Source organism: Carettochelys insculpta, chromosome 28, assembly GCF_033958435.1.
Source record: "Carettochelys insculpta isolate YL-2023 chromosome 28, ASM3395843v1, whole genome shotgun sequence".
NCBI classification, from domain to species: domain Eukaryota; kingdom Metazoa; phylum Chordata; order Testudines; family Carettochelyidae; genus Carettochelys; species Carettochelys insculpta.
Window position 1 is genome coordinate 15,486,344 of NC_134164.1, and position 21,007 is coordinate 15,507,350.

The 21,007-nt window shown below is 44.5% G+C and overlaps 1 protein-coding gene across 5 annotated transcripts in view; it reads left to right on the top strand.

The window, feature by feature from the left end:
* The window catches only part of GJC1 (gap junction protein gamma 1), a 37,402-nt gene extending 16,608 nt beyond the window's left edge, over positions 1-20,794 (top strand). For 3 of the 5 annotated variants that reach the window (XM_074978839.1, XM_074978841.1, XM_074978843.1), the window contains 2 exons: positions 19,043-19,117; positions 19,256-20,794. In XM_074978839.1, the coding sequence (XP_074834940.1) occupies positions 19,274-20,455 (1,182 nt within the window). In that variant the 5' untranslated portion in view covers positions 19,043-19,117; positions 19,256-19,273 and the 3' untranslated portion in view covers positions 20,456-20,794. Of the gene's footprint in view, positions 1-6,016; positions 7,822-9,285; positions 9,319-19,042; positions 19,118-19,255 lie in introns of those variants that run through there. The other 2 variants (XM_074978840.1, XM_074978842.1) reach the window with 2 other exon arrangements.
* Positions 20,795-21,007: the final 213 nt, after the last annotated feature.

Below are 21,007 nucleotides of genomic sequence, written 5' to 3' on the forward strand. Positions count from 1 at the left end.
GTGTATCTAACTGTTCCCCCATGTGCAGTTGGTATGTATTAAGTTTTTGGAGCTTACTGGGAGGTACATTGCCTTACTTATTAATAAGGGTGGTGAAATTCGTGGCAATATAAAGAGCACTGAGTAGAGGTTTGAAATGACACAAATCCAGGCTTATATCTTAATGCAGTTTTTCTCCAGGCTATGGGATATGGTTCATACATGTATTTTCCTTCTTCCCCTTCTAAATACAATGGATTGTCCTGTGTCACTTTTCTTTTTGGTTATTTTAAAAAATGAAAAATCATCAGCCAAGGCAAAACAAATATTTTAGATTAGCACATGAAGAATGTAGGGACTAAAGCGTAAGATTTCTGATATGTTATAAAAAGGGATCCAAAAAGGATAGGTGGCTCAATCAAACTTTTAGAAAGTGATAATTTTGGAATTTTTCTACCTAGTCTCCACCCATTTTTCATTTAAACCAGCATAAAAATTCTGATATTACTCAACTGTTCCATACCATATTAAGGTTGTTTTTATTTTATGAGTCTTTTAGAAAATAAAGGTTTTAAAACTCCTGTCTGACTAAAATTTGTGTCCCAATGTTGACGGTACAGTCCTGAGGGAATCCTGTAGTTTTACTGTGGCTCCACATGCAGCAATTGCAGAATTCCCTCAGGGCTAACTGTATTCCAGCAACCAGCTGCACTTACTATTCACTTTTTCCAAAACAGAGCATGTGGTACAACTGATTTAGTGGAACAGAAGCTTAAGATAATTCTGGTATTTAATAGCATTTACAAGGAAACTGAGGCAGAAGGCCAACATTTTTTGTGGAAGGAATGGAGGATTTCCCTTCCCAACCAGTTGCTTTGTTGATCTCCTCTTGTACCATTAAGTTATTTGCACTATACATTGAAACCCTTCAGTTACGTGGGCGTTTTGTTCCTGCAACCCCCACCTCAAATTTTGTGCAAGTTCGGCGGGGGTGGGGGGGTGGAAATGGGATCCAGGCTGCCCTTTAGTTCTCAGCTCCCCTCCGCTTGTGGACCTGGGAAACTGAACAGCCCACGAGGGCTTCTCCCTGCCGTCCCTCAGTGGCGTGGCTTAGTCAAGCCCAGGCAGCTAGGTGAGCTAAAAGCCTTCCCTCTTCCTTCCCCCAGGAGCACGGTGGTCAGGTTGACAGCCATGCGGCTGGGAGAAGGCAGGGAGAGGGGCTGCAGAGCAGCATCAAGTTGTGCTTAACTCATGTTAAAGCAAGTTACGTGCACCTTGAAGCTGCGTACGTCGAGGTTTACTGTATTGAACTTTGGAAAGAATGCTCATGGGCTAAACACATGGTGTCCATGTACTCCTGTAGGACAGCCACCTGGTGTGTGTGCCAGATATAATGTAGCTCAGAAAATTCTTCTGATGTTTTGTTATCACAGTGTAGTTGTCTTTTACTCTCATGAGTACATGTCCCCTCCCGGCACCCTGCTCATAAATCACTCTGGTATACAGTAGGGGTATAAAATCCCATTTAATTGGTTAACTGGTTAAATGTGATGATTGGTTAATCAATTAAAAGGGGAGCAAGTGGGGAGAGGCTGGGCTAGAGCAGCTTCTGCTGTGGCTGGGTTGGAGCAACCCCTGACTATGACACAGCCGCAGTGGACACGGGCTGCTCTGGGTGGCCGTTGCGCCCAAGCTCACCTCTGACAGGGGCTACTCTGGGCAGATGAAGCAACCCCTGTCCACAGTGCACCCTGTAAGGCTGGAGCAGCCCACTGCCTACAGTGGGCAGGGAGCTGGTAAGCATCATCCATTAGGTGTGTGCTTATTGGTTAACCTGTTAAGCTTTCACATCCCTAGTGTACAGACAACGTGCAGCAGATGAAGTACTTGTGAAGAAACCCATTCAGCTCATCTTGCTGGTGGCAACTACCCTGGTCAGAGCTCATTACTTGCTGTAGAAGGAGTCTTGCACCCCTGTACTGTGGTAGAGGTTTAGAAACTTTCCTCTCCTGCAAAGTCTAGACCAGCAGAGATTTCAAAGGGCTGAGCAGCCTCTTAAATCTGGGCTGTGTGCTCATATACAGACAGACTTCTCTGACAGCTTAGCTCACAGAGGTCACCTTAGTGACTGTCACCTGGTGTGCTGATCATACTACTGCGCCTGCCCACTTGCCGTCTGGGGTGTCCCACCAACCTGTCCTGCTGGACCGGAAGCTCTGGTCTCCCCCAGCCAAAGCACAAATTTGGGGTAACAGCTCCCCAGAGAGCTACACAGATGCTGAACCAGCTCAGCTCTGGGAGGTCTCAGCTATAGGGATTCGATAGCACCCAGGAATACACCCCTTAAAAGGGACCAATCCCCCCACCTTCTGCCCCCCCCCAATAAATTCATCTTACTCTTCATAAAAATTTTACATGGAGAGAGCTCTTAAGTTCATAAGAAATATTTTTATCTCTTTGTGTATGTACAGTGACATTTACAAACATTATTCATAAAATTCTGTTCCTTGCAAAGCCCATGTACCCCATGTGTTCAGCTCTTGTTTATAGGCAGGATGGGATCTAAGGTACAGTAGAACCCCAAGATACGTGCAGTCAAGTTCCACATACCTCTGTTTAATGCGACTCAGGGTGGTGGGGAGCTGGCGCCTGGCTCTGGGCTGCCCGCCACTCGGGAGCCAGGACACTGACCAGCACGCCGGTGCTGGTCAGTTTCCTGGCTCCTGTGAGCAGGGGGGAGCCAGGCTCTGGGCTGCCCATGGCTCAGGAGACAGGAAGCCGACCAGCGCTGTGGTGCTGGTCAGTTTCCTGGCTTCCCCAAGTAATGTGAAATTTGACTTACTTGGGGTTGCACAAGAACACAACCTTCGCATAAGTCAGGGGTCCACTGTATCATGAACTTCAAATGTTACAGGGAAACGATGTTGGGAATCAACAGAACCTTGTTACAATGCCCAGAGTCTGAAGGCAGAATAAGACAAATTGTCGAAGGTCTGTTTGGGAATCTTCTCCAAATTGATGTTGACAGTGTGGCTTTTTCTGAACCATTTTCAGTTTTTTACATGTCATGTGCAACTTGCAATATAGACTGAATAGCCCAGCTGTTGGAAAAACAGCAGTGTTTTAAAACTGTAACAGAATCTTCACTGAGAAATATTCTAGAAGCGCATAAATACAAATTATTTTGATAGGGTGCCTTTGGTTTTATGTGAATCTATTTTAGCTGTGTAAAATCATCTACTTTAAGGCTATGGTTACACTAATGAGTTTTGTCGACAAAACGGTGGTTTTGTTGAAAAAAACTCAGAGCATCTACACATAAAATGCGTTTTGTCAACAGAAAATGTCAACAAAAAAGCCATGTAGATGCTCCAGGACCCCTTTTGTCAACAGAGCGGATCAAAAGATCAACCCACTTTTATGGGTAGACACAATCTGTTGACAGTTTGGTTGGAACATCTCTTCTGACAGTAATTTTCTAGACTGATCGCTATTGTGTAACCGTAGCCTTACTCTTTAATAACCCTTGGGTAGGTGGCTCCAGGGATTAATGGTGAGTTGAAATCAAATGCTGTTTTATGTCACTATTGAAGAAAGCTTAATAATATTACATTGTCTCTTGCCAGTCTCCATTTATCAACGTTGCAAGACTCCTACACAGTTCTGCTTCCATTGTCTAATTCAGGAGGGACTTGGAACTGAATTGCAGGTCTATAAAGCTGCCTTGCTTTGTTGGGAAAGTTTGCACGGTGCCTGTATTGGGTTCAGCACAAGCCAGTGCCTTTCATTCCCTCTCTTCATGAGCAGTAAGATCTTGCCAGTTTTTAAATGAAAGAAAAGGAAGCCACTTCCCTTCACCTCAAGCGCTTGTACATACTGTGATCTCTTATGTTTGAACAGAAATGAAGTGTGAATGGATGGTCATAATTAGTCATTTTAATTGGCCTTTGGGGCCACTTTGTGTTTCATTCTGAATGTATTGAAAGCTCGTTTGGTTAGCAATGAATTTACTAAATGTTAACACCCACATTCTTTTTTCATAGCACATAGCTGCTAAATTGTCTGAAAGCAAAATGAAGTGAATGTGATTTGAAGATCATGAATGAACCTAATTTAATTGGGTAATATGTGATAAGATGTGGGTAGTGAAGGAATCCCCCTACTAGAGTGCTTTCTTCTTCAATGATTGTTAGATGTGCAAATGAGCAAGCACCCATGCAATTTAAGACTGAATTTTTCAAAGTAGTGCAAAAGAATTAGGTGCTTGTGTTTTATTAGCATTCAGTGAGAAATTGGCAGCCTAACCCCTCTTAGGCTCTTATGGAAAGTCCAACCCCCTAGGTAGGTAAGTAGGTCTCTTGGTCATATATGGCTTTTACAAGGAGTAGGGAAGCGCCAGTCCACATCTGGACTGCGGCTTGCCTGGATCCAGATCCCGAAGCTTGGGGCTCCCCTCCTCAGCATCCAGCTTGCCAGGGGGTGGGGAGCCCTGAGCCTTGTGGACCAGATCGGGTACGCCAGCTTTGCTGAGTGGGGAGGGGCTTCTTGTAGCCCTGCTGCTGTTCCCACCACTTGGATTGTATGGAATTCTGGCCAATCAGAGCAGCAGAGGGTGGTGTCTAGGAGCGGTGAGGAGGAAGACGCAGAGCCTTGTGGGTCTGTACATGCTACACTGATAAGTTACACCCCCGTCGCTCAGACCCTGCGCCCCCAGACAGCTCCTGTGCCCTGCTTCCCACTCTCACCCTGCTTCTACCCTCTCCCTTCCAGAACCCCACCCCAAGCCCTCCTTCACCCTTCCTCTCACCCAGACCCCACATGCCCAGCCTGCTCCTGCACACCCACATGCTGTGCCCGCCACCCCTTTTCTGCACCCCCTCATTGTCAGAGCCCCCAGCCCTCTCTTGCACCCCACTTCTGCCCAGGTCACCCACACTGCAGCCTGCTCCTTCTCCCTCCTTTCCTCCCAGCCCCCCAATCCTACCCCACTCTTACACCCTTGCTCCCGCCTAGCCCCATCTCACACTGCATTTCACCTGTATGGTCAGTAGCCCCCAATCCAAAAGAGGTTCCCTGTCCCTGTCTTAGAACCAGGGGAAGGTGGGCAGAATGTGGTGAAGTCTACACCAGGGAAGCTCTGTCCTCCTTGTAGCGGGAAATGTATGACTGTGTAGATCTGTTCCCTGAACTCTGTACATTGGGGCGTGTGTGGAGCAGCTTTACTTCTACTCCGTGGCCTCAGAACTGGGTAGATTCCACTCCCTGCCCAGCTGCTGCCCGACCCTTTTGTGCCAAGCCCATTTGGTCAGGCTCGGGCAAGCAGTAGGTTTGGCCCATAGAGTGTTGACTCCTGAGGAGCTTCTCCAGGGTCTGTCTTCTTCAGCAAAGTCAGTGAATAGTGGAGCTAATGTTATAAGTCACAGCAAACTGCCAGAGATGTCACACTAATTCTCCCAGCTCTGAGTCTGTTTATGCCAAGTCCATTTTTCAGTTCCTCCTCAGACAGCCATGTGAAAGTAGGTAGGCAAATTTGATTAATAATGGTGAGGGGGGAGAGAGAGCCAGAGAAGATGATCATGCTGACTGTATTGTCTACGCTGCCCGCTCAAAGCAGCCCTCTGCTGTTCTAAGTGGTGTTAGGAACTTATGACAAATACAGGGAATGAAGGGTTCTCTCAAATGCCTTGTGTGGCGTGACGTAAATTAGTGGAAACAGCTGACAGTTTGCCTTTTTCGGATGGGTGTCACTGTCTGTAAGCCTTTGTTTCAAACAATCAAGAGTTAGTCAGTTAAAAGTTCCCAGAACAGCAAATGGGGGTTGGGGAGAGATTACTATTGTAGCTGAGTGCTGCAGTACACATGTTGTGAAGGCAGGGACACGAATTCTTTTACTGCAGTCAGTTTAGTAAGGCTACTGAAAGATACCGTCAACTTAAAATCACACTTTTATTTGTAATTTTTTTATCTTCTGTTTTTTTTTGTCACCCCTCCGGTCACTATGGTTCTCATCTCCGTCGTTTGGTGAACACCAAGCCAGCTTGTGAATGTCGCGGTGCGGGAAGAGAGTCCCTCTGATGACTGAATTGTTGACTGAACAGAACCCTACACGTCTCTCACCGTTGTCATTCATGGTGGCACACCCACGTCTGCCCATGGCCCTGTCACAGTGTGTGTTGTTTCCCACTTCAGCAGTCAGATCACCCATAATGAGAGTAAGGTCATGGTGTGATGTAGACTCCATTTCTGCCTGAAGCTGCTCGTAGAAGGTGTCTTTAATTTCTTCACTACTGTCATTGGTTGGGGCATAAACCTGGATCAGGGTGATGTTCACTTGTCTTCCTTTCAGTCTGACCGTCATCAATCTGCCGTTGACAGGTTTCCACTCTGACGAGCATTTCTCAATCCCCTTCTTAAGGATAATGGCCACTCCCTCATAATGTTGGTCATCATCTCAGATGCTGTTGACAAGTCTCTGAGGAATGAACAAGCTGGATTTTGCAAGGAAAGGAGCTGTATAGACCACATTTTCACCCTGAGAAACATCATAGAGCAGTGCACAGAGTGGCAGAGACAGTTGTACATAAACTTTGTCGATTTTAAGAAGGCTTTGACAGCATACACAGAGAGAGCCTGTGGCACATTCTGAGAGTCTACGGAATCCCTCTGCAAGTGGTCCAGCTCATCAGGAGCTTTTAGACCAACTTCACGTGCAGCGTGGGATACTGCAATCTGCCCGGGGTCAGACAGGGGTGCGTCATGCCTTCACTACTCTTCAACATGGTGATCGACTGGGTGATGCGGAGAACAGCAGCAGATGCATCAAGGGGTATCAGATGGACACCCTTTTCCACACTGGAAGACCTTGACTTTGTGGATGACCTTGCGTTGCTTTCCCACACCCATCAACACATGCAGGAGAGGACACAAGGCCCATGCACCTTTGTATGCCAGGTTGGACTAAGAGTTAACCAAAGAAACCCAGAGACTGTGACGCCCAACAGATTCACCAGCACCAATTAAGATAGATGATGCAGACTTACCCAGTGCAGAGAGCTTTGTGTACTTAGGCGGCAGCATCCATCATGATGGAGGCACCGAGAACAGCATCCAGAGCAAACTAAGGAAGGCCAGAAATGTCCTCAGAAGTATGAACAACGTATGGAGATCTACATGCTACAGTGTCCACACCAAGCTTAAGTTGTACCAAAGCTGTGTCATATCGACACTACTATACATCTCAGAATGCTGGTGGATGACAGAGTGCAACTTTGCCATGCGCTCGTCCTTTCACACCACTAGCCTTCTCACGATACTTCGCATCTTTTGGCCGAAGACAATCTGCAACCACAACCTGCTCCTGCGATGCCACTAGGAAGATATGACCACTATCATCATGAGAAGATGCTGGAAATGGATAGGGCATGTGATGAGAAGGGAGGCAGATGCCGTTGTAAAGATAGCACTTCACTGGATGCCTGAAGAATGATGGAAACGTGGGAGGCCCAAGACAACATGGTGACACACTGTTGAGGCAGACGTAAAGAGAACGAACTACAACTGGGACACACTGGAGAAAAGGGCCAAAGACAGACAGAAGTGGAGGACCTTTGTTGCTACCCTACACACCAGTGGGCGTAACAGGCTTGAACTAACTAACTAATTGATCACTATAACTGACTGTTCAGAGAAAGGGGTTTTTATTATGTTTGGGCATATGAAAGTTCGGTGTCAAATTAGTCTGCTTCCCATTTTCTTTATATTGTTTTGACACACAGCAAGATTGGTTTTTTAAAAGGTGCTGTAAAATCACAAAAAAGTTGGCAGTGGAGGGAGGAGTCAAAGGTAGGAAAAGCAACTGAAAGGACTTAATTCTAAATTTGCTAGCTTTCATGATAAGCATTTTAAAAGTAGTGTTCCGGTTTCCTCTGTTGTACTGTATCCTGGTCTGTTTCAAATATGGCTTCTCTGTTTTCAGCTCTTGGGAATTTTGAATGAATATTGATGCAGAATGGACATTTAAAGGCCAAATTCTGCTTGCAATCTACATTTACACCCGTGTAGCTTCACTGACTTAAATTTTAAATGTAGATTGTCGCTACTTAAAGTAAACTTAGGGACAAATTTTGCTCCAAGACATCCTCCATTGAAAAAGAAAATGCATTTCATGACTCACTAGCCAAGATGCTAACTAGCATCATCTATGGTCCAGCTGTGCAATGACAGTTCCCAAGTAACTAAATTTGCATGGTTTAAAGCCAGAAGGGAGAATTAGGTCATTTCACCATTATGCTGTGTTGAGTCCAATAACATGTTTGACTAAAACATATCTTCGAGAAAGGCCTCCAGGTTTGATTTGAAGACATTAAGAGATGGAGAATTCTGCACTTGCCTTAGTACTTTTTTTCCTGTGGTTAATCAATCTCCCTGTTATAAAATGGAACCTTATCTCTAATTTGAATGTTTGTGGTTTCAGCTTTCAGCCACTGATTCTTGTTATGCTTTTCTTTGCTAGATTGTAGAGCCCTCTGCTACCTTGTAGTTTTTGCACATTCATTGTAATCCTGTCATCTCTCAGTCTCCTTTTGGTAGTCTAAATCGTGGGTGGCCAAACAGTTAGGGACTAAGAGCCATGGATAGAGTGCAGAGAGCCACGTATTATGTATTTGTTTTTATCTATCTTATCTGTCAGTCAGATTGATAGATATGTGGCTCAGTGCCCTCCCCCAGAATCAGGCACTCCCAGCTCCCAGCTGTAACTCAGTCCCTCACCCTTCCTCCAGAATCAGCCCCAGCCCCTCCCAGTCCCCTCCCCTGTTCTAATGCAATGCCTTCCCCCAGAGCCAGGCACCCCCATCTCCACCTGCTCTAACTCAATGCCCTTCTCCTCCCCCAGAACCAAGTACCTCCCTCTAATTCAGTGCCCTCCCCGAGAGCCAGGCACCCCTGCCCACTCTAAACTAGATGCCAGTGACTCACTGGAGCCAGCGCTGCCCCCGTGCATTTCTCTCACCAAGTGCTGCGGTGCATCTGCAGAGCGGCAGACAGAGCTCCCTGCATGCGGCTCCAAGGAGGGGCCACATTTAAAGGCTCAGAGATCCACACGAGGCTCTTGAGCCATGGGTTGGCCACCCCAGGACAGACTGAGCTCTCTAAGTCTTCCCGTTGTAAAACATTTCTCCAGCTCTGTATCTTCATTGATCCTGTGTATATACATCTCAGGATTGCTTTAGCCAGTGTGCCACATGATTATACTTGGAGCTCATGTTGAGTTGTTTGCTTATTATGACCCCATTGCTCCTTTTCAGGGTTCCTGCTTTCCAGGATACAGTCCCCTATTCTGTAGGTCTGGCTTGCATTTCTTGTTCCTATATGTAGAGCTTTGCATTTGGTGCCTCAAAACTAGAACAGGGTGAAGATATTTTGAGAAGTAGTAAATTTGCCAAAAAATGCATTCTTCAGAGCATCAAACCATTCTGAAATGAAATGGGATTTCGTTTGGCCATATAGCTGATTAGCTCACAGTGTGAAAACTACCTGAAAATGACTGAAACAAAACAAAATATAATTTTTGGTGAAATGAAGCATTCTGTTTGACCTGAAGCAATAGAATTTTTCCATCTTTTGTTTCTGTTGGATGAGGGGCTAGACTTGGCCTTGGAACCAAAAAAATCAATTATTCACCAGCTTTGATTAAAATTTCTTTTGGTTAACTAGATCTAGCTGACCAGGCAATTCATGCTGCTTTGTGTGGTTGCCCTATCCTCGTCGTTATTTACTGTTCTCCCAATCATTGTGTCTTCAAATTTTAATCATCAATTATTTTAGATGTGGTCCTAGATCATTGGAAGCCATTTAAAAACACCTCCATTTGGTGAAGGTTTCCTGTTGGTGACCATTTTGAGATCTGTTACTTCTGCAGTTCCTAATCCAGTTAATATGCACACTCTTGATATTCAAAGCCTCCCCTCCCCTCAACAAGCAGTTCTGTAGCAGTGTAAAGACTAACAATTTTATTTATTATTTAATAAAATTGTTAGTCTTTAAGGTGCTACAGGGCTGCTTGTTTTTTTGGTTTGGTTTGATTTTTTTTGAAGCTACAGACTAACACGGCTGCCTTGTGAGTCTTTTGATACTGTACAGTGCTAATGTTTTAACCATAATGCCATGCAGTAGGAAGTCAGATGCTTTACAGATGTCTTAAACCTATTCCGTCTGCATAGTTACCTTTATCAACCAAACTTGTAAGCTCAACAAAGAATGAAATTCGCTTTGTCTGACCTGACCTTTCCAAAAAACTGTGTTGCCCAGCATGAAAAGGAGAAAGAGTTGCGCTCTATGTGAGGGAGCAGTATGATTGCTCAGAGCTCCAGTATAAGGAGGGAGAAAATCCAGTTGAGTGTCTTTGGGTTAAACTTAGAGGCGCAAGTAACAGCGGTGATGTTGTAGTTGGTGTCTGCTATAGACTGCCAGATCAGCGAGATGAGATAGATGAGGCTTTCTTCAGGCAGCTAAGTGAAGCTTCCAAATCACAGGCCTTGGTTCTCATGGGAGTCTTTAATCATCCAGACATTTGTTGGGAGACCAATACAGCAGCACACAGACAATCCAGGAAGTTTTTGGAGAATTTTGGGGATAACTTCTTGGTACAAGTGCTGAAGAAACCAACCAGGGGCCCTGCACAACTTGACCTGCTGCTCACAAACAGGGAAGAACTAGTAGGAGAAATAGAAGTGGGTGGAAACCTGGGCTGCAGTGATCATGAGAGTGTAGATTTCAGGATCCAGACAAAAGGGAGAAGGGTGAGCAGTAACATACAGACACTTGATTTTCAAAAGTGCAGACTTCGACTCCCTGAGAGAACTGATGAGCAGGCTCTCTTGGGAAACAAAGATGAAGGGGAAAAGAGTTCAAGAGAACCGGCCGTGTTTTAAAGAAGTCTTACTGATGACACAGAAACAAAGCATCCCACTGCATAGTAGGAAATAAAAACATGGTAGGCAGCCAGCTTGGCTTAACAGGGAAATCCTTAGTCAGCTTAAACTCAAAAAGGGTGCATATAAGAAATGGAAATGTGGACAGTTGATGAAGGAGGAGTATAAACATACGGCTGGAGAATGCCGGGGAGTGATCAGGAAAGCGGAAGCACAGTTGGAACTGCAGCTGGCAAGGGATGTGAAAAGTAACAAGAAGGGTTTCTACAGGCATGTTAACCCATTTATTGTTATCAGAGAAGGTGTGGGACTGTTACTGGATGAGAGCGGTGACCTAGTGACATATGATGTAGGAAAAGCTGAAGTACTCCATGCTTTTTTTGCCTCGGTCTTCATGGACAAAGTCAGCTCCCACACGACAATCCTAGACAATGCAGTATGGGAAGGTGGAGGGCAGCCATCTGTGGGGAAGGAACAAGTTCTGAGCTATTTAGAAAAAGTAGACATACACAAATCCATGGGTCTGGATTCAATGCACCCAAAAATACAGAAGGAATTGGCAGATGTCATTGCTGAACATTTGGCAACTATCTTTGAAGACTCTTGGAGATCAGGAGAGATCCCGGCTGACTGGAAAAAGGCAAACCTAGTGCCCATCTTTAAAAAAGGCAAGGAGGACAATCCAGGGAACTATAGACTGGTCAGCCTTACCTCAATCCCTGGGAAAATGATGGAGGGTATCCTCAAGGAATCCATTCTGGAGTACTTGGAAGAGGAGAAAGTGATCAAAAGTAGCCAACATGGATTCACCAAGGGCAAGTCCTGCCTGACCACTCTGATTAGCTTCTATGATGAAGTAACGGTCTCTGTGGATGTGGGGAAGTCAGTGGATGTGATATACCTTGACTTCAGCAAAGCCTTTGATACGGTCTCCCACAACTTTCTTGCCCATAAGTTAAGGAAACATGGATTGGATCCTCAGACTATAAGATGGATAGAAAGCTGGCTTGACAGTTGGGCCCAACGGGTAGTGGTCAATGGCTCAATATCTGGATGGCAGTCGCTTTCAAGCGGAGTGCCACAAGGCTCAGTTCTGAGGCCAGTGTTGTTCAACATCTTTATTAATGACCTGGAAGAGGGACTGGATTGCACCCTCAGCAAGTTTGCAGATGACACAAAACTAGGGGGAGTGGAAGAGACATTGGAAGGTGTAGAGAGAATCCAGAATGACCTGGATAAATTGGAGGACTGGGCCAAAAGAAATCTGATGCAGTTCAAGAAGAAGTGTAGAGTCCTGCACCTGGGGTGGAAGAATCCTAAGCATTGTTACAGGCTGGGGACCGACTGGCTCAGCAGCAGTATGACGGAAAGGAACCTTGGGTTTATGGTGGATCAAAGTCTGGATATGAGTAAACAGCGTGGCCTTGTAGCCAAAAAGGCTAATGGCATACTAGGGTGCATTAGGAGGAGCATTTGGAGCAGATCTAGAGAAGTAGTTGTTCCCCTCTGTTTGGCTCTGGTGAGGCCATATGTGGAATATTGTGTCCAGTTTTGGGCCCCCCCAGTATAAAAAGGATGTGGATTTGCTGGAGCAGGTTCAGCGGAGGACAACAAAAGTTATTAAGGGGCTGCAACACATGACCTATGAGAATAGGCGGAGGGATTTGGGCTTGTTTAGTTTACAGAAGAGAGAGTTAGGGGTGATTTGTTAGCAGCCTTCAACTTCCTGAAGGGGAGCTCTAAAGAAGATGGTGAGAAACTGTTCTCAGTGGTGTCAGATGGCAGAACAAGGAATAAATGGTCTGAAGTTCAAGAGGGAGAGGTGTAGGTTAGATATTAGGAAAAAACTACTTCACCAGGAAGGGTGGTGAAGCACTGGAATGCATTGCCTAGAGAGGTGATGGATTCTCCATCCCTCGAGGTTTTTAAGTCCCAGCTTGACAAGATCCTGGCTGGGACAACTTACTGGGGGTTGATCCTGCTTGAAGCAGGGGCTGGACTAGCAGGGGGCTGGACCTCCTGAGGTCCCTTCCAGCCCTATGATTCTATGAATTATATTAATATCTTTCAGTCATGTTTTCATTGCATTCTCTATCAGTTTTTCCCCCATTATTTTGCCAGGTTTTTTTGCAAGACTAGCCATCCTACAGTGACCTCAGTCATCAGCTTGTCCTGTCTGAATATTGGCATAACATTATTATTCTTTCAGTCTCATGGTATTTTCCCATTATTTTAAGATTTATTAAAAATTAACACCAGCAGGGAAGCTATTGCCTCAGCCAACACTTGGAGGGCTTTTGTGTACACGTTATCTGGGTCTGTTGATTTATGTGTGTTTATCCTCAAAAAGGTTACCTAAAGAATATCATTGTGTAGCTTGATGAAAGCCTCTCTCTTTCACCAACAGAAGTTAGGCTAGTATTTATCTGTAGAAATACTTTATCATCCTTGTGATATGAGTCTGTTAGCATACTTCTTTCCAAGTACAGGACAGAAATATTTGTGGAACACTTCAGCTTTTTCTGCACCATTTTTATTCTGTCTAATAATGGCTGTATACCATTGTTAGGATTTCTTTTGTTCCTAAAATACTTTAAAAAATCCTTATTGTCCTCAACCTTGCAGCCATGGATTTTTCCTGATTTCTTTAGCATCCCCTAGTAATTTTCTACTTCATGTTGCTTATAATTGCTTATAATTTATACTGATTATGATTTATTTCCTCTTTTCATACAATCATAGAACTCAGTTTCACACATACAGAATGGGGAGAGACTGTCTAGGAATAATTACAGCAGAAAGGGATCTAGGGGTTATAGTGAACCACGAGCTAAATATGAGTTAACAGGTGTGTTGTGAACAAGACACAAGAAGTCATTCTTCCACTCTACTCTGCGCTGGTTAGGCCTCAGCTGGAGTATTGTGTCCAGTTCTGGGCACCACAGTTCAAGAAAGATGTGGAGAAATTGGAGAGGGCCCAGAAAAGAGTGACGAGAATGATTAAAGGTCTAGAGGATGTGACCTATGAAAAAAGGCTGAAAGAATTGGGCTTGTTCAGTTTGGAAAAGAGAAGATTGAGAGGGGACATGATAGTGGTTTTCAGGTATCTAAAAGGATGTCATAAGGAGGAGGGAGAAAACTTGTTGTTCTTGGCCTCTGAGGATAAAACAAGAGGCAATGGGCTTAAACTGCAGCAAGGGAGGTTTAGGTTGGATGTTAGGAAAAAGTTCCTAACTGTCAGGGTGGTCAAACAGTGGAATAAATTGCTAAAGGAGGTTGTGGAATCTCCATCACTGAAAATATTTAAGAACATGTTAGATATATGTCTATCAGGGATGGTTTAGACAGTATTTGGTCCTGCCATTGGGGTAGGGGGCGGGACTCGATGGCCTCTTGAGGTCCCTTCCAGTCCTAGCATTCTATGATTGTATGAATAGAGCTGGAAGAAACCTAAAAAGCCATCGTGTCCAGACACCTGCTCCACTGCTTCCCTGGGTAGACCATTCCAATGCTTTACCACACTCCTAGTGAAAAAGTTTTTCCTAATGTTCAACCTGAACCTTCCCAGTCGCATCTAGAGACCATTGTTCCGTGTTTTGCCATCCATGACCACTGTGAACAGCCCCTGTCTAGCCTCTTTGCAACCTCTCTTCAGTAAGTTGAAGGCTGTTATCAAGTCCCCCCTCAGTCTTCTCTTCTGCAGACTAAACAGACCCAATTCCTTCAACCTTTCTTTATGGGTCATATGCTCCAGCCCCCTAATTATTTTGGTCACCCTCCACTGGACCCACTCCAGCGTATCCGCATCTTTCCTATAACTGGGGGCCCAGAACTGGACACAGTATTCCAGGTGCGGCCTCACCAAAGCTGAATAAAGAGGAATAATCACTTCTCTGGATCTACTGGCAATGTTCCTCTTGACGCAACCTAATATGCCATTATCCTTCTTGGCTACAATGGCACACTGTTGACTCATGTCCAGCTTCTCGTCCACTACAACTCCCAGGTCCTTTTCTGCAGAACTACTAATGAGCCAGTCAGACCCCAGTCTGTAACAATGCTTGGGATTCTTCCAGTCCAAGTGCAGGACTCTGCACTTGTCCTTATTGAACCTCATCAGATTTCTTGCAGCCCAGTCTTCCAATTTGTCTAGGTCTCTCTGGACCCTGTCCCTACCCTCCAGCATATCTACCTCTCCTCCTAGCTTAGTGTCATCTGCAAACTTGCTGAGGGTGCAGTCCAACCCCTCGTCCAGGTCATTGATAAATAAGTTGAACAGAAATGGACCCAGAATTGAACCTTGGGGCATTCCACTAGAAATCGACCACCATCCTGACATCGAGCCATTGATCACTACCCGCTGGGCCCAACCTTCTAGCCAGCTTTCTATCCATCTTACTGTCCATTTATCCAATCCACATTCCTTTAACTTGCCAACAAGAATATTGTGAGAGACCGTATCAAAAGCTTTGCTAAAGTCAAGATAAATCACATCCATTGATTTTCCCCTATCCACAGAGCCAGTTATGTCATCATAGGAACTAGTCAGACTGGTCAGGCATGACTTGCCCTTCCTAAATCCATGCTGACTATTCCCAATCACCTTGCCCTCCTCCAAGTGCCTCAAAATGACTTCCTTGAGGAGCCCCTCCATGATTTTTCCAGGGACTGATGTAAGACTGACCGGCCTGTAATTCCCTGGAAAATCCTTCTTCCCTTTTTTAAAGACGGGCACTACATTTGCCTTTTTCCAATCATCCGGGATCTCTCCCAATCTCCACAATTTTTCAGAGATAACGGCCAAGGGCTCGTCAATGACATATGCCAACTCCCTCAGAACCCTTGGATGAATTAGGTCTGGGCCCATGGATTTATGTACATTTAGCTTTTTTAGATAGCTCCTACCTGTTCTTTCCCCACCAAAGGCTGACAACCTTCATCTCACAGTGCATCACATATCACATTAGTCCGGGAGCTGTCCTTGTCCGTGAAGACAGAGGCAAAGAAAGCATTAAGTACTTCAGCTTTCCCTACATCATCTGTCACTGGGTTACCTCCCTCACCCAGTAGGGGCCCCTCACCCTCTCTGATCACCTTCTTCTTGCTAACATGCCTGTAGAAACTTTTCTTGTTATCCTTCATGTTCCTCGCAAGTCGCAATTCCAGTTGCGCTTTTGCCTTCCTGATAACTGCCCTACATTCTCGAGCTATACATTTATATCCCTCCCTAGACATCTGTCCAAGTTTCCACTTTTTGTAAGCTCCCTTTTTGTGCCTAAGTTTTCCAAGGATTTCCCCAGTAGGCCAGTCTGGTCTCCTACCATATTTACTTCTCTTGCTGCGCATTGGGATGCTTTCTTTCTGCACCTTCAATAGGGCTTCCTTAAAATAGTGCCAGTTTTCCTGGACTCCTTTTCCCTTCATGGTAGCATCTCAGGGGATTCTTCCCATCAGGTTCCTGAAGGAGTCAAAGTCTGCTTTTCTGAAGTCCAAGGTGTGTAATTTATTGCTCTCTTTCCTTCCTTTGGTCAGGATCCTGAAGTCTACCATCTCATGATCACTGCTTCCCAGGTTGTCACCCACCTCTACCTTCCCTATTAGTTCCTCCCTGCTTGTAAGCAGCAGGTCGAGCCGTGCATGACCTCTGGTCAGGTCCTTCAGCACTTGTACCAAGAAGTGACCCCCAACATTCTCCAGAAACTTCCTGGACTGCTTGTGTACCACCGTATTAGTCTCCGAACAGATGTCAGGGTAATTAAAGTCCCCCATGATAACGAGAGCCTGCGATCTGGAAACTTCTCTCAGTTGTCCAAAAACAGCCTCATCTACCTCATCATCTTGATTTGGCAGCCTGTAGCAGACACCAGCCACCACATCTCCAGTGCTGCCTACACCACTAAGCTTGACCCATAGATTCTCAACAGGCTTTTCTCCTTGTGTGTACTGGAGTTCCAAGCAATTGTAGTGCTCTCTTACATACAGGGCAGCCTCTCCTCCTTTTCTCCCTTGCCTGTTCTTCCTGAACAGTTTATACCCTTTCATGACAGTGCTCCCAGTCATGCAAGTTATCCCAATCAAGTCATAGTTCTTGGAGTGGGCCAGGGCTTCTAATTCTTCCTGCTTGTTACCCAGGCTTCTGGCATTGGTGTGCAAACACCTTAGATAAGCAGTCGATCTCCCTGCCCTCTCTTCTCGAACCAGGGGTCCACCTTTGTTGTACATTCCTCTTTGCATTTCTTCCTGGCTTCCAAGTTCCTTTCTCCCCTCAGGGTTTTGGTCACTGTTCCCCAGCGAACCTAGTTTTAAAGGCCTCCTCACTAAGTTTGCAAGCCTACTTGCAAAAATGCTCCTTCCTTTCTTGGTTAGGTGGACCCCATCTCTACCCAATAATCCTTGCACGCAGAACAGTGTCGCATGATCGAAGAATCCGGAGCCCTCTCTCTGACACCACCTGCGTGACCCTGCATTTACTTCCTCAGTTCGACGGTCCCTACCTCGCCCTTTCCCTTCGACAGGAAGGATGGACGAGAACACCACTTGTGCTCCGAATTCTTTGACCCTTCTTCCCAGTGCTACATAATCCGCAGTAACCCGCTCAAGGTCATTCTTGGCCGTATCGTTAGTTCCCACGTGCGGAAATAGGAAGGGGCAGTATTCTGAAGGCTTGAGCAGCTTTGTAAGGCTCTCAGTCACATCCTGAATTTGAGCTCCCCGTAAACAGCACACCTCACGAGATTCCAGGTCTGGTCGGCAGATGGATGGTTCAGTCCCTCTTTCTCTATTTGTTATATATTCCTTTTTTCCTAACTGACGTTGCCTATTAATTTCATGATTACTTGAAACATGAAACAACAAAAATTTCAAAAATCAAATGGAGAGAGAAATCTCTAAGCTGCAGTTTGTTTGCAAATTTGACTCCATTAACCATGGATTAAACAGAGACTGGGAGTGGCTTGCAGCTTACAAAACCAGCTTCCCAGCCCTGGCTGTTAATATCTTCCCATTAGACTCTGACAAAGGCTCACATCCCCCTGTCTGATCTGACTTGCTTTTTCCTCTTTTGATAAGTGCTGTTGATACTGGGCGATTTCCACCTTGCTGAATAGACCTTGTCAGCTCTGGCCCTCTCTCTTACTGGGACCCCACTCTTTAAATACACCTCTGAAACCACCCCACCCCTGCCACTCATGCATCTGATGAAGTGGGTCTTTGCCCACAAAAGCTTATGCTCCAAAATATCTGTTAGTCTACAAGGTGCCACGAGACTGTTTGTTGTTCTCAAAGCTACAGACTAACACAGCTACCTCTCTGATACTTGTCGTGATTATTTCTGTCACTTCTTCAAATCTTTTGTGCAATGAATGGGAAATGTTATACTTACATTAGCCTCTCTAGGAGCCTAATTCAAATAGTGAAGTTGTCAGAAAGACTCCCATTGACTTTATTGTACTTAGAAATCTGGCCTAGGAATAAATTCCCTCTAGAAGTAAAGGTGCAGATATGTTTCTATTACAAGTTCTTGTCTGTAAGGATGTGCTTTCTAGTGTTCTTTAGCTTTCTCTGTACTGTATTTTTCCAAAATGGATTTTGTTAGATCTTTTTTTTTAATGCCAGTGTACAAGAGAGATGATTAAATGTTTTAGTAACAGCATACAATGAGATTTGGATATTCAATTCCTATTACATTCATAATAATTGGGCTTTCAATATCTTGTAAGCTCCTTTAGAGAATTTCAGCCCAGGAGCATATCTTCGCTAAGGACAGTGATCGAGCCAGTGGGGGTAGATTCATAACGTCTATAGTAGGCACAATAAATTGACTGCCGAATGTTCTGTGAATTCAAGTATTCCACCCAAATGAGAGGAGTAAGAGGAATTTGATGGGAGAGTGTGGGCTGTTGACTTATCACTGTGAAGATACCGCAGTAAGCAGACCTGAGCACATTATTCGCATAGCTGTAGTTGCGTAACTTAGATTGACAGCCCGCAGCAAGATAGGCAAGGCCTGAATTTCTAAACAGTCATTTTTATTCAAATATAAGATCAACATGTTTGTTCTGCCTTTTTGAAATAACCTTGGGAACAGTTGATTGTGGATTGAGACTTAAGAATGTTGTTTGTTCTATTTGTAGTGGCATCCTTGAAAACCTATGAAGGAAGCTTAGACTCATCAAGCAAATCGGGCTGGTAGACATTCTGGATAATAGGTGAGACAGCAAAAAAGTATAAATATAGAATTTTTGTATGGAAGATTAAATTTCCTTCTCCCTTGTCTAGATATTGGCAGTGTTAGTGCTGAGCATTTTAAATGCTTAACATCTCTCTGTCTCTCCTTTTTTTTAAAGAAAAACTATTTGACCATCATGAGTTGGAGCTTCTTGACCCGTCTGTTAGAGGAAACCCACAATCATTCAACATTTGTTGGCAAAATTTGGCTGACAGTTTTGATTGTCTTTCGGATTGTCCTTACTGCTGTTGGAGGGGAGTCCATCTATTATGATGAACAAAGCAAGTTTGTGTGCAACACAGAACAACCAGGATGTGAGAATGTTTGCTATGATGCTTTTGCTCCTCTTTCGCATGTGAGATTTTGGGTATTTCAGATAATTCTTGTAGCCACTCCATCTGTGATGTATTTAGGCTATGCCATTCATAAAATTGCCAGAATGGTGGAACATAGCGAACCTGATAAAAGAACCAGGAACAAAACCTTTTCAATGCGCTGGAAACAACACCGTGGCTTGGAGGAGACAGAGGATGACCATGAAGAAGATCCAATGATGTACCCAGAAATAGAGCTAGAAAGCGAGCGTGAGAACAAGGAGCAGCCAGCCCCTGCTAAAGCTAAACACAATGGCAGGAGGCGAATCCGAGAGGATGGGCTCATGAAAATCTATGTGCTGCAGCTGCTGTCTAGGACCATGTTTGAAGTTGGCTTTCTTGTTGGTCAATATTTTTTATATGGGTTCGAAGTCAGCCCAACATTTGTGTGTAGCAGAAAGCCATGCCCACACAAGATAGATTGTTTCATTTCAAGACCCACTGAAAAGACCATTTTCCTGTTAATAATGTATGGTGTAAGCTGCCTGTGTTTACTTTTGAATATCTGGGAAATGCTTCACTTGGGATTTGGTACAATCCGAGACACATTGAACAATAAAAGAAAAGAGCTGGAAGACTCTGGTACCTATAATTACCCTTTTACTTGGAATACTCCATCTGCTCCTCCTGGCTATAACATTGCAGTCAAGCCAGATCAAATCCAGTATACTGAATTGTCCAATGCCAAAATGGCCTACAAGCAAAACAAAGCTAATATAGCTCAGGAACAGCAGTATGGCAGCAATGAAGAAAACATTCCAGCCGAACTAGAAAATCTACAGAGGGAAATTAAGGTGGCTCAGGAACGTCTGGACCTTGCAATCCAGGCTTACAATAACCAAAACAATCCCAGCAGTTCCAGAGAGAAAAAATCCAAAGCAGGCTCAAACAAAAGTAGTGCTAGTAGCAAATCAGGAGATGGAAAAACCTCTGTCTGGATTTAAAGTTGCCTGAACTTGTACCTATCTTAGTTTATGATAACCAGCAATTCACTGAATTGTTACTTTCATTAAGTAAACATTCGGCTCTGTTTATCTTCAGGGATACTGTTGGCTAGTGATCCAAGCTCTCAAAAGTGTTTATGAACATGCCCTAGAGTTACGGAATTTTATTCTTTTGTCTTCAAGGTCAGTAGAAGACCAGGTATATTTAAATCATTCTTGTTGAACAGTTTACACTGTATGTACAGTATTATGGTACATTTATTATGTACAGTTTTTTGTATTTGTACATTGGACGTTTGCAGTTATACTTTTTATATTAAAAGAAAACAATACAGGTAACTTCGCATTTTGCTAGTTCTGTTACTGTGGTCAACAGACTTATTCTTCTCTTTTCTGTTTTAAATATGAAGCTCTGTCCTGTTTTTCAGAAGTGCCTTGTACGTGCACACAGGGCAAAGGGTGCTTCAGTTACCTGGGAGTCTTTTTAGGGTTGACTGCTTGAAGCAGAGTTGTCACAGGGTTGGAGAATATTTGTTAACAGTGCCACTGGTT